Source organism: Melospiza georgiana, chromosome 5 (genome assembly GCF_028018845.1).
Source record: "Melospiza georgiana isolate bMelGeo1 chromosome 5, bMelGeo1.pri, whole genome shotgun sequence".
In the NCBI taxonomy this organism is placed as follows: Eukaryota; Metazoa; Chordata; class Aves; order Passeriformes; family Passerellidae; genus Melospiza; species Melospiza georgiana.
In genome coordinates this window covers 13,644,329-13,661,165 of record NC_080434.1, presented here as the reverse complement: position 1 = coordinate 13,661,165, position 16,837 = coordinate 13,644,329, and the positions used below count along the sequence as shown (strand labels likewise).

The following is a 16,837-nucleotide window of genomic DNA, read 5'->3' as shown; positions in this document are numbered from 1 at the left end:
CTTGATATGGCTGGAATTTGATTTTGGTTCGTTTTTAGCTTTTCTGCCTCAGTTCACTAGCCAGTTGCTCTGCTCTTTCACCTCAGAAACAGCTGAACTGTGTTCTTTTCTGCTTGGAGCTGTTATTCACAGAACTAGTATGCAACACAGCAAGTTGGAGACATCCTGTTAGGTAGCTCCATTTTTGAAATGAACATAATTTCTTAATATGACAAAAGAAAACAGGTGCTCAGTGGTGGATTTCCATTTTACAGATTTAAAAAAAACAGCACATGTGGAATTCATATGTTATTTGTTAACATTTTGGTGGGAAATTGTACTTGAAAGACCTTTGTGGTGGTACAGCCCCTACACTTCAAGTAAGCCTTAGGTCTCTGGGCAGCTGAAGTGTTGAGACAAAGATGTTTATCAATAACAATTGATTTTAGTTTGGGTTCTCAATAAAGTAAATCTGAGACGACTCTGTTGCTACTTTTCTTTGGCTCCTGTTTGAGAGCTCCTCTAGACCAAGATGTGCTCTGTGCTCATTTTGCCTGAGGACTGAAGCCCAAAGCCTCCCAGCGCTGAATCATAAATTGCCACACCTTGAGCTAAGAACTGGATGCCCGTACAGTTCCTTCCCTTCTGTGGTGGCAGTGGGAGGAAGGTGTGCTTGTGGTCATGGGTGATTGCTGACACCAGTGCACTTCCATGCTGCCTCGCTGCCGTGCAGGCCAGGGCCTTGAAGGGAGCAGGTAGGTAATGCTTCCATCCTGGCATCTCAGGTACACGTGCAGCACTAACTGGTACTTCAGAAGGCCTGATGGATTTCTTATAGACATATTGTAGAACAAAATGTCTATATTGTACAATATGGACATATTGTAGAACACAAGTGAAATATCCTTAAAAAAAAGAAAATGTAAAATTATGAAATGAAACCTTAAGTTGGTAACAATGGACATTTAACCTTTATGTTCGAAATCAATGCCATTTAAAACAAAATACTAGAAAATAACACAGGAAGTTTTTACTTCTTTATTAACACAGGGCAGCCTCATTAAACAATGCTGCAAAACAAAGTATGTCATTCCCAGCTCTCCAATAGGTGCTAGTGCAGCGAACCAGTGAAACTAGAAATTGAATCTCGATGGCCAAATCAAGGTAATAAACACGTATCTTTCCTTAATTGTGCATCAGAGAGTAATACATAGCCAGGAGAGCTGGTTGAAACACAGAAAAAACAAACAAAAAATTTCTCCTAAAATCTAAAATACTGCTGGAAAACTCCATGAAATTGGCATGTCAACATGTTCTATAGGCTATACTGACAGATTACAGAAAAATTATTTGCATAAGAACCTACCAAACTTCAATGGATTTATAGTAGAGAGAAAGCACTTTATCAGTAAGAGAACTGTCCATTCAATTGCAAATAGTTTTGCTCTATTGGCCGTGTTTTCCTTATTTCTTATGGATTTTTTGATCTTCAGGTTTTTCTATAGGTTTTCCTCTGTTCTTTCCTCCATGATCCTTTATTCTGTCTGCATCTCTCTTTGTCTTTCACATAATAAAGAACAGCAAAATAAATTAGAAAAAATAGGAAAACTGCAATCTGAGGAGTGGAGACAAGCTCTGATCTTTCAGACTTCGGTAAGAATACTGTGATGTTAACATCATTGCAGCCAGTGCAGTTATACAGGTTGTGAAGTGAAGAAATGTGGGTGATTCTAGGTACCCTGCCTGGAATAAGTCCAGGAAGATTACCCTGTGGTTCATGCAATGCACAATGTCTGTATTTACCCAATGAGAGAAAGACCTGAGGACCTTGCACAAAAAGTCACAAAAAAGCAGCAGAAGAATTACGGTTAAAATACATTTAATTTGCCTCAATAATTAAGCCTTGCATTTGTGCCTTGAATTAGAGGCTGGCAATTGATACATCTGATCAAATTTTCTGAATTGTTCTTTGTTAACCTTTTCTTGGATTTCCATTTTTCAGTATCTCTTAAACTGTTTAATCCCTGTCTGAAACACCTGCCACAGAAATTGGTGAATTTCAGTGGAATTTGCAAGCATTGCAAGCTAAGCATCTATTTCATCTATTTCTGGAAGTGCCAGTCTGTAACCAGCACTTGGGCACAAAAATATCCAAAACTGAAACAGAGTTTCAAAAAACTGGATGGTATTATTTTTGTTCTGTTTGAATATTCAACTTTGGTATTGTTACAAAAGGCTGCAATTCAACAGCTAATGTACTTGAACCTGTATAGTGCATAGCTTGAAACATGCTAAATCTTTCTAAATGTATCTGTTCTAACTGGAGGAGCAGCACTGACCAAGGCTTCTACTATTTTAAAATGTTTTACCTATAAGGATGTGTCTTTTTTTAAATTGTTTATCACTAGTGAGGATTTGGAAATGTAGCATTATGAACGTTTTCTTTTCCTTGGTGTCATTATCAATACCTCAGTGATCCTCTGATTTTCACTGTGTCCATTATTAAAACAAGAAGCTACATTTTAATGACTTGAGAAGTTTCTTTATAAAGGAGCTCACATTTCTACATCTCACTAGCCTTGCTATGATTTAGATATGTCAAAGCTGAATCTCCCATAAATGTTTTCAGCTCACTTTTTCATAGGGCCACATTTTCCCCTCAAACTGCCACCAGGGCCAAGGGGAAGATATTGCAGAATAGATGGTGAGCATGGCAGTTCTCTCTGAGTTAATCTTGCATTCCTTCTCCCCGCTGCTCTCATTTATATGTGCTGACTTTTCCTGTGCAAAAGTAATCTGAAAAACACTCTGTGCAATTTGATTTCATTCACATGCTTAAAAGAAGTGTTGAATAAATGGAACGGAAGGATTTGAAAGAGCAATAGCTCTGGTAACTTCAGCAATTGCACTGGAGACAAAAACAATCTCAGATTGAACATTCAACAGGAAGCCAAAATCTGCTTCTGGATTTATTTTATCTTTAGTTTCGTTACACACATGGTGTACACTAACAACAGGCTAATGTAAGTCATTAAGTGCTTATTTGTTGTGATTAACAAGATTAATTTCTCTTAATACCACACGTGCAAGCTCAATATTTTACAGAAGCTCTCATCTTTACTTTGCTTCATCATTTTAGTGAAAAGGGAAGCCTGTGTTTTTAAGGACAATATAAATTCTTATATTTACCTAGCTTTCTCTGCTTTAAATGCATATCTGCTGTATTTTGCAGAAGAGTATTAGAAAGCACCTAAACAAGATACTCAGAGTGGTTTTGTAATGTATTCTTAGAGCATTCAGTCTCTCTGGATGTGCTGATAATCTTTTCAAAGGTAAGATGCTTTTGTGTATTCAAATCTTTTTTAGAAGAGCAGATTTTGAAAGAGGTGGCTATGAATAACTATATGAGCCTGCACCATTGTGTGCAAAATGACAGGCCAATCAGTGACATAAAAAAGGAAGGTGCTAATTTACAGTGCACATGGACTAAATCAGCAATTCCAATTATTTTTAAACATGTTTTGTAGCAGAAACCATCTGTAGGCATTTAATCAAAAAGGAAGGTGCCTCTTGGTCCTGCTCTGCAAATACCATGGAAGAGAACAATTGGGAAAGTACCTGATTTCTCTGCTCCTTCAGACTTGCTTTTTTTTGCAGGGACCTACCTAAAACAGAATCAGTAGCTGTATGATGGCTGTGAAAACACCCCTTCAGCCATCTATTTGGGTTGTACACATCTTAAATCAATATTTTTTTTAGAAAAAGTACAAGGACATAACCTCAATGCTGCAGGACAAACCATTTTTGCTAATTACAAGTTCCTGTTATTACCTTCCCATGCACAGTTTTTAACCTTTCTGTAATCTCAAATGACCTCAGTTCTGTGATTATTGCATCTGCACACTTAGCTGCAAAAACCCAACACTAAAAAGCCAAGGTCATATTTTGGTTCAAAAATAAGAAAACATGCAAATCAGTATTTCAGTGACAGCAGTGACAGACCTTTTAGGTTTAATCCTATTCCTGCTGTATCCAGAAACCTGCTGTTGACTTCAACAGGAGTTGGCGTGAGTGCTTAGCCCTGAATAAATATGAAAGGTAGTTGTCAGTGATTTTCAGCATGAAAATGATTTTGAAGACATTGTAAACAGAAGTGACAGGTGGCAAATACCCAGTCAGAAAACTCTGCAACTGAACTCTGCTAATGAAACACTTTTCTTTCTACAGACCTAGTTTTCAGACACTTCTCTAAGATCTGTGGAGTCCATGGAAACTTTTAGTACATTTTATTTATAATACTTTTATTTATAAAACTTGCTGTTCATTATAATTTAAAGCTGGGAACACAAAGGGAATATTTAACTATATGCACTGTCTTTAGACACTACAATCAATGTTTTATATTGCTCTACCATGCTCCAGCGTATTTGGGAAAATAATATTTATGAAAGCCTGTATGTCAGTTGCATAAACTGTTACATCAACTTCAGCAAGAATACGTGCAGGTACAAATCTCAGCAAGATAAGTGTCTTGCAAGAAGTAGAGGAAATTTTTATCATCTCTGAAAGATGCTTCACAGTTAATCCAGAGCATGGTACTCAAATGAGAAGCTACTTCATGCTTTAGAAATTTGGAGTTGTTAAACACTTTGTTGTTTCATTTATTAAAAAAGAGATGCAGCAATGCTGGCTAAGTCATGAATGCTAGCTGAAGATTCACTAATGGTATGGGATAAAAGGTTACTAGATTTCACTTTAATCACAAAATAATTACTATTATTTTTTAGTTTATTTGCTCCTTAAAAGCATTTTTGGTCTATGAAATTAACAAAAATCAGATTTTGCAGACATGTAAAGTTAAAGGTCAAGTTAAATAGTAAAGTGCTATGCATTGCTAAATTTGAGAGATTGAGCTGTAAGTAGGCATTTGGAAGGAATCAGTAAGCACAACAATTAACAATGACTACATGTTCTAGACCATCAGTGCTTCTCCTTTTGTGGATTCTAATTAAATTCCATTGGCTGTGGGCAACACTTTGATCTTTACATTTAACTCCTGCAGACTGTTGTGACCACTGCATGTCCTCAGGATGAGTTTTAATTCTTAAAAAGAAGACATAAATTTATTTTTCATAGCTTTTCTCGTACAAGTTTTATGGAAGTATTGTGGTTTCAGGGACTGCAAATGTAGATTATGCTATATTTAAAAATATATTCCTTTAAATCTGAGAATAATTTCCAGATGCTTTGCATTGCTTGCCCTCACTGCAGCAGCTCCTCTCCTTCCAATTCTTCCTCATCCGGGCACCCGGATCACTCGAGGTCTCGTCAGTTATGTCAGTTCAGTATTGGGATTTCTCAAAAAACCAAACCAAAATGCAAGCCCAAACCCTGAATAATGCATCACGGTTACACAGAGCAGGTCTCTAGTTTTTGTTGAGGTATCTTTATTGCTGCCTCGGTGCAAGTGGCCGTGGGCAGAGCAGCTCCAGCGCTCCTGCAGTGCAGGGGCCGTGGCTCTCGGGGGTCTCCGTCAGGGATTGCTCAGCTGGGGCTCCAGCCCTGCTGCGGGCCGGGGCTGCGGATGTGTCACAGTCCAGGGCTCCTTCTCATCCTGAGCAGAGCATCAGGTGCTGTGAGCCTGCCTGCTGGGCTCGCTGGGGACTGTTTTCACAGAGGTTTTGACTCACAGGAAAATAATATTTTTCCCACGCTGCCTTCTCAGCATGCCTCCCTGTTATTTGGTCCTAGCATAGGAAAATATTTACCCTATGAAAGTACTTAATGTGATACTTAAAATGGCAAATATGTATTTTATCAGCAGCATTTGGGAATCGGTTCTTCCTTTAGCTACATGCCAAAACATGGGTGTAGTAATTAAGGTTCCCCCTGTGCTTTTAATTGAAACCAGAGATGTGGCTGCAATATGACTTTCACATCTGGAGTCTGGGGTTCTCCCAGGGGTATATTTGGATCCAGGGACTTGCTTCAGACCATTACAGGGAAATGAGTCAGTCGCAAAACGAGTATAAGAAATCTCAGTAACTTTAAAATGAGGGTTCTGCCCTGTATTCAAGAACATTAGTTTCAATATTAAGGTATGGTGTTTGGTGTTATTACACAAATGCTAATATTGTAAAGCAGCAGAAATGTCTGTCTCGTGACCTTAAAATAAGACATATTAGTAGTTTTGAAGTTGACATGTATTCTGTGAAACTTGTTTTCAAGATAGATGGCAAGATAGAAAAGTAGATCATTTTGTTTTTTTCTCAGAAAACAAAGGTAATTATTTTCTTCATCTCCTGGCTTGGTAGCTGTCTAATGTTGCAAATCGCAATCTATTCAACTTGGAGCACAGAGGAAACATTTGATTGTGTTTCTCTGCCTCTTAAAACAATTTATACAGGAAAAATAAAGGTAGAAAGGTGAGGAAATTCCACACTGTGTGGGGAGAAAGATTTCTTGTAAGCAAGGTCTAGATTTTTAACTTGCCCTAAGCAGTCATATAGTAATATAGGACAGTCGCTGGGATGAGTTACAACACTGAAATTGGATTTACTAAAATGTTTGGACTGTTAAAAAAATAATTGATTGGTGTGATTTGTATTATTTTTAATAGCTGCTTTACTATATTTTACTTCGTTTGGTAATCACTGTAATTTTATTAAATCAATAAATTCTGTGGTGTGTTGTGGTATTTCCTTATTATCAAAGGTATGCTGTGACTTACAGAAAAATTTTGTCTCTCTTTGTATTAGAAATAGCCCTAAACAGAGGGTGAGAACACTGGAACTGGGCTTGCACAGCACACAATGGCAATTTTAGTGCATTGAAGAAAAAATGGTAAAAGACTTAAAGGACTCTGAGGTAAAGATGGATCGGAACAAGGATTGACTTGAAAGAAAGGAGGGTGGAAATTTTGACTGAACAAGAAGGAAAGTTAATGCCTGGCAAAGCATATTCATTTTGGGAACTGGAGTGGAGTTTGAGATTGCTGATTCTAGTAATTTCTTGGGCACCAGTAAATTATTGTGGAGTCCACTGTTCCATATCGTGTCTGATCCTGATCTGTAGAGAGGGTAACAACCTTTTCATCAGTTTTTGCCTTTGCTCCGGTAGCAGAAATATGTGCTGTGAAAAAGCCTAGAATCTTTCAGGAAAGGAAAGTACCACTTTGTAAATGAAGTAAAGCCCATGTCTACACAAGGTGGTAATGATTTAGGATTGAATGGTCACATTTATTAAGGGGTTTCTAGACCTCAACTCCTTGGCTTTGCAATATCCAAACAAATTAATGCTTTGAAGGTGTATGTACCCAGGACATGTTTAAACTAACAGTGAAGCAAACAATGAAAGGTTAACTTATTTGTACAGGATTTAATAAGATAATAAATACTTGCTTTGACTTATTAAAATATGAGCTTATATATTGATGTGGACTTGAGGTGCTTTCTTCTTAGTATTTTAGAAACAACCTCAAGATCCTTGGAAATGGACCAATCACCAGGGCTTTGATTTTGTTGCTACCTACAGCACTTGTAGTAGAAAAAAATAATATGCACATGTTGTGCTTAATATTACTAATAAAAATTATAATATTTAGTTATTTTAGCTGTGTTTGTCAGCTGATAGACACAGCAGCTAAAATAGAAATGAGCTGCTACTCATGATAGGGAGGGTGCTGGATCCTTACGTGTCTCACTAGGAGCTGGTTGCATTTTGCCTGTGCATAAAAAGAACAGTTCCTGCCTTGCTCTCTTCAGAGGCACTGATTGGCAAGGGGCAAAAGGCAATGATTTCTGAACCCCACAGAGATTAGAGCTGAGTGGGAACAGCAAACCCCTTTCTTACATAAAGGCAGAAGTTAACAGCTGCTTCTGTGGAGGCAAAGGCTTCCACATCACTCCTGCAAGTGCTACAATCTCTGTCGTATTAGAGAAAGTTAGATTCAGTCAGTGATATCTTTTGACTCTGGCAAAATGGACTATTTTTTTAAAATTATTGCTCAACATGCAGCAGTTCACCTAACAAAGTGATATGTATGATTTAAAATTAAAAAATGACATACCATCATACCATATTCTGTCTTATTCTGAGTGAAGGACTCTGCTTGTCATAAGATAAAAAGTATTTAATGTTGCTTTTAATTTTTGTGCCATATCCATAAATTAAGATTATAAACTACCTTTAGCTACTGTTGACAAGTGGTATTGCTTGATTTTTATAAATGGCTGTGTTAATATTAGGGATTTTACTGTATGATTGATTCATTGATCTGTATTACATGACAATGTCAATAAATGTTGTAATAAAGAAAGTATTCAGTAGCAGATAGTAAACATAAACATAGAGGAATGTGTTTTTGACTTGTATAGATGAGTATGAGGGATCTATAGAGACATGTATAGATGTAAACTTAGAAATGTTTGCACAGAGCATTTTGAGCACTGTTAAGTTATTCTGCAGCTATACTATGTAAAGTCATCTTCATTTTTCTGAGTGGCACAGTGCCATCTTGTACTCAGTCAGACACTAAATAAATTGGTTCCTTGTAGTTTGATCTCACAGCAGATTATTTAATTTTAATTTTCAATTTGTTTCCCAAGGTAACTACAACATCAATTAATATGCCAGAGATGGAGAATTCACATTAGACACTGCTACTCCCCTGGGATGAGCTCTCTCAAACCATGTTTGGAGAGGAATCAAAAACAGAAACTGTTTTCATGTTTCTTTTTGGGTTTTTTTGTTATGGTCAGAAAATGTCTAAAGACATGGTGAACAGTTGGAGGGCTTGTGTTCCTCATTCCTGAAACACATCTGCAGATGTTTGACTTAAACTGTGATGTGTGGTATCATGTTTTTCGTACCTTTTTAAGGTCCATCATACTGCTGAAATTGCTTCTGTAATCTCTGCACTGGGAATTCATTATCTTTCTCCTGTCAGACCTTTAACATGTCTAATTACTATATGAGTGAGACAGATTTTCCTGTAATACAATAGACTTTTTTTCTGAACATTACTTAAATTGAGTGCAAGATACACTTAGGGTACCAGATGCAAACTTGATGTTTTAATTAAAGAAGACAGAGGTTTTTTTCAGTATTTGAATCCTGTAAAGTGTAATGGATTTAGGTTTTCCTCTTTGTTTATTTAAAGATGTGATTTTAGGGGATTTTGTCATTGCAGAGGTCAGGAAGAGTTTTGAACTGACCACTGCTTGAAAATTGTTATACCTGTTAAATTGATAATGGTTTTGAACTGGGATCTCTCTTATCAAAGAGCCATACAATTTGTTTCTGGGAAAACAAGAACTTCAGGATCCTTTGAAAATGGTTTTTCAGAAAACTCTCTCTATGTCTTCATTATTTGGACTTTAAAGATCTGGTATTGGTTTTGTACAACAGTGTTATTGCTAGAAACACCATGGATATCCACATTCTTCCAAATCAATTATGATATGTTCATAAATAGCAATTGGCAGGAGCCCAAAGTAGTGTTGAGATCAAGGGCAAAGATTCCAGTCCCCACCAGGGCAGGACAAGGCTGAGTGTCGGTGTCCTGCAGCACACAGGGTGGCTTCACAAAAAGAAGCTGCAGACGCAGTAGCTGCATGTCCAGCAGCTTTATCAACTCAGGAATCTTCACATTAGTGTCCATTTTGCCCCTGACAGTGTCTTGTCCCATGACCATCTTCTGGGACCTCTTCTCAATTGACAGCTTCTGGAGACTTTCAGGTGTAAAACAATGGCATCACTTCCTTTTCTGAACTGATTCTACCTGCCTGGATATTTTTCCTATCACAATAAATGTGATATAGTTAAAATACTATATTATAGCATGGAAGTGAACCCCAAATACTTCCAGATTATTGTTTTCTAAAAATAGAGAAATAACTTAATCAGCAGGAAAAAAATGCAAAGAAACGGAAAACTCATTGGTAACTGATGAAGGTCATTCACTTTCTTTGTTCTTAGGTTAGTGCAAATGTAGTACATATTTGTTTCTGTCTAATCTAGCCATTAATTCACTCTTACATTCTTCACTCAGAAATTTTTTTAAGTCTGTTTAAATAGCAGCATATGCATTTGCAGTGTTGCATTCCCTGGGAGATGTTTAAAATGTTTAATTCTACATTCTTTTCCAAAAATATATTTCAGAGTCTTTTTTTCCTTTCAAACTGCTGATATACTTGACTTAAGAAATTTCAGTGGTTATTTTGTAAATTCAAAATTTATCTTGAAATTTAAGGCCCAAATCCAGCAAAGCATCTGAGTGTAAATGTAAGACCCATCAGAGCCATAATTTTTTTAGGTTTGACAATTGTGCATGTATATATGTGTGTTTAACTTCAGTACACACATCAGTCCAACTACAAAAAATATGGTTCTTTTCTGCTTTTATTTCTTAGTGTAGTAATATTGGGTATGTAATGGCTTCTGAATAAAAATATCCATCTATGTATCCATAACAATGTTTACAGTATAAAGTATTATGTATATTTATGTATTTGGAGTATGGTTCTTGCTTGAAATTTTTCACTGCCTTATTTGCTACCCAGTGCTATTCAGCAATAAAAAAATGAAGTATTGCTGATGTCCATGCAGGAGAAACAAATGAGTTTCTGTGTAAAAACTGAAATCAGAAATATAAAATGTTATGTAAACATTCTTCAGCCTCTTGTTCTTAGCATTGTGTTTATTGATTCTTAAAATAAGACGTTAATTTTGATAGATGTCCCCTAGAGCCTGGCCTGACACCATCAGTATTACAGCATGCTTTAAAGGGGCTTTTCTGCCAAATATTTTTCTCAGCAGCAGGTCCAATCAAAGTAGCCCCTGTCTGTTTCTCCTTTTTTCCGTGCCATTTGTGCTGTGTCTGCAGCATTCCTCTGCCGTGCCATTCATTCCAGCTGTTTCAAAAGCAGGAGCTGATAACCTGTTTCAGGGAATTAGTTATTTTTAACCCTGATACAGTTGCCGTGTGACCCCAAATGCCCTTAGGGTATCTCAGGGGCAGAAACAAATGGTGTCATCCACAGGCTTATTAAAGCCGTAGTGCCTTTGAGAGAAGTAGTTGTTGTATCTCCAAAGAGAAAAATGTAATACTTAGCTGCTTCCAGAGTTGCCAGAAGCTCTCGAGGATTATTTTTTAAGAGTATTATATGAGGATGAGAGGATCTGATTCAATGAGATACAGTCAATAGAAAATTAAAGAAAGAGCCTTTTTCAGACTGCCTAACTGAAATAAATCATCTTCACTAAACTGTGTCCCTGAGTGCCACATCTACACATCTTTTAAATACCTCCAAGGATGATGATTCTACTGCTTCCCTGCACAGCCTGTTCCAATTTTTGTGCACCCTTTCTTTGAAGAAATGTTTCTTAATATCTAGTCTAAACCTCCCTTGTTAAAATTGGAGGCTGATTCTTCTTTGACATTGGTTACTGGAGAGAAGAAACTGATCCTCAGCTTGCTACAGCCTCCTTTTAGAAGCAGTAAGGTCTTGGCTGAGCCTCCTTTTCTTCAGGATAAACACACCCAGCTTCCTCAGCTGCTTCTTATAAAACTTTTACCCCAGATCCTTCCCCAGATCCGTTGCCCTTCTCTGGACATGCTCCAGCATCTCAGTGAGGGACCCAGAACTGGATGCAGGGTTCAAGGTGTGATCTCACCAATGCTGAGTACAGAGGGATGATCATTGCCTGGTCCTGCTGGCCACACCATTGCTGATCCAGGCCAGGATCCACTGGCCTTCTTGGCCTCCTGGGCACACAGTGGCTCATGTTCAGCTGCTGTTGACCAGCATGGCCAGCACCTGGTCCTTTTCTGCCAGGCGATTTTCCAGTCACTCTCCCTCAGACTGTAGCACTGCATGGGGCTCTTGTGACCCAAGGGCAGGGACAATCACTTTGCTTGTTGAACCTCATATGATTGGCCTCAGAGCATAGATCCATCCTGTGCAGATCCCCCAGCATTCCCACCCATCTTTGTGCTGCCTGCAGACTGACTGAGGGTTCACTCAATCCCCTTGTCCAGGTCATTGATAAAGATATTAACCAGGTCTGGCCCCAATACTGAGCTGTGGGGAGCCCCACTAGTGACTGGCTGCCAACTGGATGTAACTCCATTCACCAGTACTCTCTGGGCTTAGTCATCCAGCCAGTTCTTTGCTTGGCAAAGGATATTCTTGTAAAAGCCATGAGCTGCCAGTTTCTCCAGAATGTTGTGGGAAATGGTGTCAAAGTCTTTAATTGAGTCTGGGTAGATTTTATCTTTTTTCTTCATTCACTAGGCAGGTCACCTTGTCATAGAAGGAGACCAGACTTGTCAGGCAGGTCCTGCCTTTCCTAAACCCATGCTGGCTGTGCCTGATCCCCTGGTTGTCCTGCATGTGTTGTGTGATGGTACTCAAGATGATCTGCTCCATGACCTTCCCTGGCTGACTGAGCCTGACTGAAGTCAGGCTGCAAGGTGATATCCTCCCTCTGACTTCTTGTGGATGGACATTATCTTAATGGACCTCCTGTCAACTGGGACCTGCCCAATTAGCCAAGACTGCTGGTAAATGAAAGATGATTTGGTGATCTCTTCTGCCAGTTGCCTTTAGATCTTTGGGTGAATCCCATTTGGCCCCATGGGCTTGTGTATCTTAAATTGTGTAGCTGGTCACTGACCATTTTCTCCTGGTTTATAGGAGCATCATTCTGCTCTCTGTCTCTGTCTTCCAGCCCAGGGTCTTGGTGTCCTGCGAGCAGCTGCTCTCACTGTTAAAGACTGAGGCAAAGAAGGCATTGAGTACCTCAGCCTTTTCCTTGTCCTTTGCCACTATATTTCCTCCTGCGTGCAGTAAAGGATGGACATTCTCCTTAGCCCTCCTTTTGTTGCTGATGTATTTGTAAAAACATTTTTGTGTTTTACAGCAGTAGTCAGATTAAGTTCTAGCTGGGCTTTGGCCCTGTAACAAATGGAACCACTATTAAAATTAAAAGTTTAATGTGTTGTTTGGAAAATACCACCTTCAAAAGCATAAAAATCCCTTAGTGTTTCCAAGCAACTGCAGTTGTGTGGTCAAATTCCCAAGATGTGAGTTGTCACCAGTCAGTTGTTTTTACAAGAGACTCTAACCTTTGGTCTTGGTTGGTTTACTGTTTAAGTATACACACTAACTTAAGTCATATGTTTCTCTGTTACATAAAGGATATCTTGGACATCAAGTAAATTTAGATTTAAGTATTCATAACTAATCTGTTTCATGTGAGATAGTTTTTAATAGTTACTTATAAAGAATCAAAAAGGTTTCCTCATTGGAATTCAACTTTCAGAAACCTCATCCATCAATGTGACCAAATATGTGTCGGGTAAGACAAGTCCTCTGCCTTCATCACTTGAGTCCCAACTCGTACAAAACTTAACCATGCACTCAGCTTGAGTTACACAAAGCACTAAAGTCAGTAGATACTACATGCTTAAAATGGGACAAGAGTAAGTGCTTTCCTGAGCTAAGTCCTCAAAAAGCCATTATTTTAATGCACTTAAGATAAAACCAGCACATCGTAAGAATTTAAAAGAGAAAATAAATGTTTGTAATTCTTTTTTTCTTTCTTGTTTTGTAGGGGCAGAAAATTTTTCCTGTGGTGATTTATAGCTACCAATAACCTTCCACAGCGGTTGCCTTATCAACTTATTATTCTGGCATCTTCTGCTCTTGTTAGTAAACACAGAGCTAAGTACTCCTAATCTCAAGAGAGAGACTTTGTACAGTATGTTCTGTACAAAACTGAAAGACTTGAAGATCACAGGAGAATGTCCTTTCTCCTTACTGACTCAAGGTCACATTACTGAGGAACATGACAAGGACTGCACAGAAAACAGCTCTAGAGCAGCTTTGCCCATCTGCAAAGAAGTCCATGAAAAAGATGGTCAAGGAAACCTTCCACAAAGGAAAACGAGCAGAAGTAGAGTGTACCTGCACACACTAACTGAAAGCATCTGCAAACTAATCTTTCCTGAGGTAAATAGGTACTAAATAAAACTTTAATAGCATTTAACTATAAATGTTAAAAAAGCATTCTATGCCTGCCTTTAGATGTAAGCCCTTAGAAAGTTGCTTTAACTTAAAAGTTTGTGTTCTTTTGTAGTTCTCCCTAGTTTAAATCCACTTCCATTCCTTCTGGACATAATTTTGCCACAATCTGTGTCATAAACATCATTCCTTCCAATGTATTTCCCTTATTTTTGCCTTGCATTTGCACCCTTACACTGATCTTTTTAATTGTTCTTTTTAAATCCATCTATTTTTGTACCATTTTTTAACATAGAGATATAGTAATAGTAATTCGGCCTTGTTACCTAATTATGTAAATTATGTGGTCATCTCATCAGTTCACCTAACTGAATCCAAACTGCTAAGTGCATTAGTCATTATCACAAAAAAATTAAAATAGATGTTTCCATCTGCTGTGATACTAACCTCCTGTCATGCTATTTTTAAAACCATTACTGTTCGTATTTACCACAAAGATATTCTTATGTCTCTGCTCAACTTAACTGAAAACAGGCCTAGGCTTGCTTGAGAGGAGATGAATACCATGGTTTATCTCTGTAAAAAGAACATGAAAAATGCAGCTCTCTGACATCCAGCTCTTGGCCTTGTCTCAAATTCAGTGGGAGGTTTGAAGGAACTGACTGACATATCGGGCCTGGAAATAGCAAATGGACAATTCTGTACACTCATTTAATTACAATTCCATTACTTGGACATTTGGTGTATCTTACTTAAACTGCTGGAGTTTTTTTAAATCTATTTGCAGATCTGGTTATGCAGATCTTTTTACCTCTGCTGCATTTATACAGATGGAATGCATCCCTTTAAACCTTTAAACTGATCTCTAAATTTATAAAGGAAAATACTCGTAACCCAAAAATGAACTGGCAAAGCACCCTTTCCAGGATGTCATGATTGCTGCATTGCTTTTCTAGTATATAGTTGTTCATGGGATTTTTAATAACTGGTATTTTTTTCCTCTTTAAAGAGTGGTATAAATGTATGCAGTTGCCTATTACAGAATTATGATAGGCTAGTTCATCATCTGGGACAAAGCTTGGCAAAGCAAAGATACTATGACCATGTAGCCTAGGAACCACTGAAATTCAAGGTTATCATTGTTATTATTTACACTTATTCAAGTCATATGCATCAGAACTTTGTCCAAGTCTGTTCTCATGCTGATTTAGGTTCAAGCCCTAAGCATTTTCCTAATCCTATTTTTCCATAAAAGGGCCTTGCTTGTTTAGAAACATATTTTTCATTGCTTAGAAAATTTACCTTACCTAAATGTCATTGAGTAACATCATCTTCCTTCCAACTGGAAACTCCAAAATGGAGCTGCATCATGACCTCTGTTGAACTGTGTGCTTCTCATGGAGACAGTGAGCTGTGCTTGGAAGTCCAGGACAAAGTGCTTCCAGACAACTTTTTGATTAAATTTGGGATATAATGTAGTGCATGTTGTTGTTTAATTTGCTTCTTTCTTTACAGAAATATGGAGAACATTGCTCATGTGTAAGTAATGGATTGGATGGCATTCCACTTACTGTAGTGGTTTCTACACAGATGTATTTTACGTTGTGTTCATATACGTGTTCTATATATTCATATATAGATATGTATATATGCATCTAATTCACTTTAGATTTTTCCTTGGAGAACATTTACAGAATATGTCTTTCTTTCATGTGATATTTTCTTTGGTTGTGCAACCTTTCCTCCTGGAAATACAAAAAGTAAAAGATGCAGTAAAAGCTGCTAGTTTCTTTAGGGAAAGAGAGCCAAAGAAAAGCCAGGCCACAGGAAGCCTCACAGCTGAATTCTGTCATGCCAGTATAGTACTATTCTATGACCCTGTCTGTGTGGGAAGTTTGGGGTTTGAATATCAGAGACTACATACATATGACAGCTTTACTGGCCCTAACAATTTGAAATACACATATTTGGAAAATGTTCCATCTGTTCCAATTAGGAACTGCAAAAGGGATATGGAATCATGGGATTGAAGTATTTTAAGGCAAATATTTGTTATGCTCTAAAGTTTCTTTTATTAGAGAATCCTTTAATAAAGGCTGTCTACAATGACTAGATTTTCATTTGGAGGATGTCGTGGCATACACAGCAAAAATCATTCTTTTCTTTAAAATAATTTTGTATTAATGGTACTTTGTGTTTTTTTGGGGGCTGGGATTTGTAATAATAGAGAGCTGTGTTAGTTATTTCTTAGCAGCACTGTCTTTACTGCCACCTGAAAACTTGGAGCTGAAGAACATCACTGTTTTTAAAATACACTACATTTTAAAAACACATGAAGTGAGGGGCTTAATTACTGAGGTGCTTAACTTTTTAATTTTAATTACAGTGGTACTGGAGCTGAAGAGATGAACATAAAGTAAACCCCATAACCACAGAAGTGACATGCTGTTTCTAACAACAATACTGTCTTGAATGAAAGTTGTTAGTCCCAAGGATGGCAAAGAAATTCTGTGTATAAAAATGTTACCTCATGATTAAATTTTCAGCAATGACATATATACATATGACATACTTATTTTTTTCCCCAGTTTGAAAGGCTAAATCTTGCACTGCAGAGAACACTTGCAAAACACAGAATAAAAGAAACCAGGTATGTAAGTGTAATGGGTTTGTAACTACACTGCAATAATGTTGTATCAGTGCAATAATGTTTTTCAGACAGGAATGGGGTGGTGACCAGGAATCAAGACTTCTGGAATTTATATTCAATTATCTTGTCAAATTGGTGTGTAACATTTCTTGTTAAAGTAAGCTAGTAATGATTTAGTTTA

The 16,837-nt window shown here is 37.6% G+C and overlaps 1 protein-coding gene across 1 annotated transcript in view; it reads left to right on the top strand.

The window, feature by feature from the left end:
* GUCY1A1 (guanylate cyclase 1 soluble subunit alpha 1) overlaps window positions 1–16,837 on the top strand; it is a 37,505-nt gene that overhangs the window by 8,857 nt on the left and 11,811 nt on the right. The window contains exons 2-3 of the mRNA XM_058023856.1: window positions 13,597–13,994; window positions 16,595–16,656. Coding sequence (XP_057879839.1) covers window positions 13,746–13,994; window positions 16,595–16,656 — 311 coding nt within the window. The 5' untranslated portion in view covers window positions 13,597–13,745. The remainder of the gene's footprint in view (window positions 1–13,596; window positions 13,995–16,594; window positions 16,657–16,837) is intronic.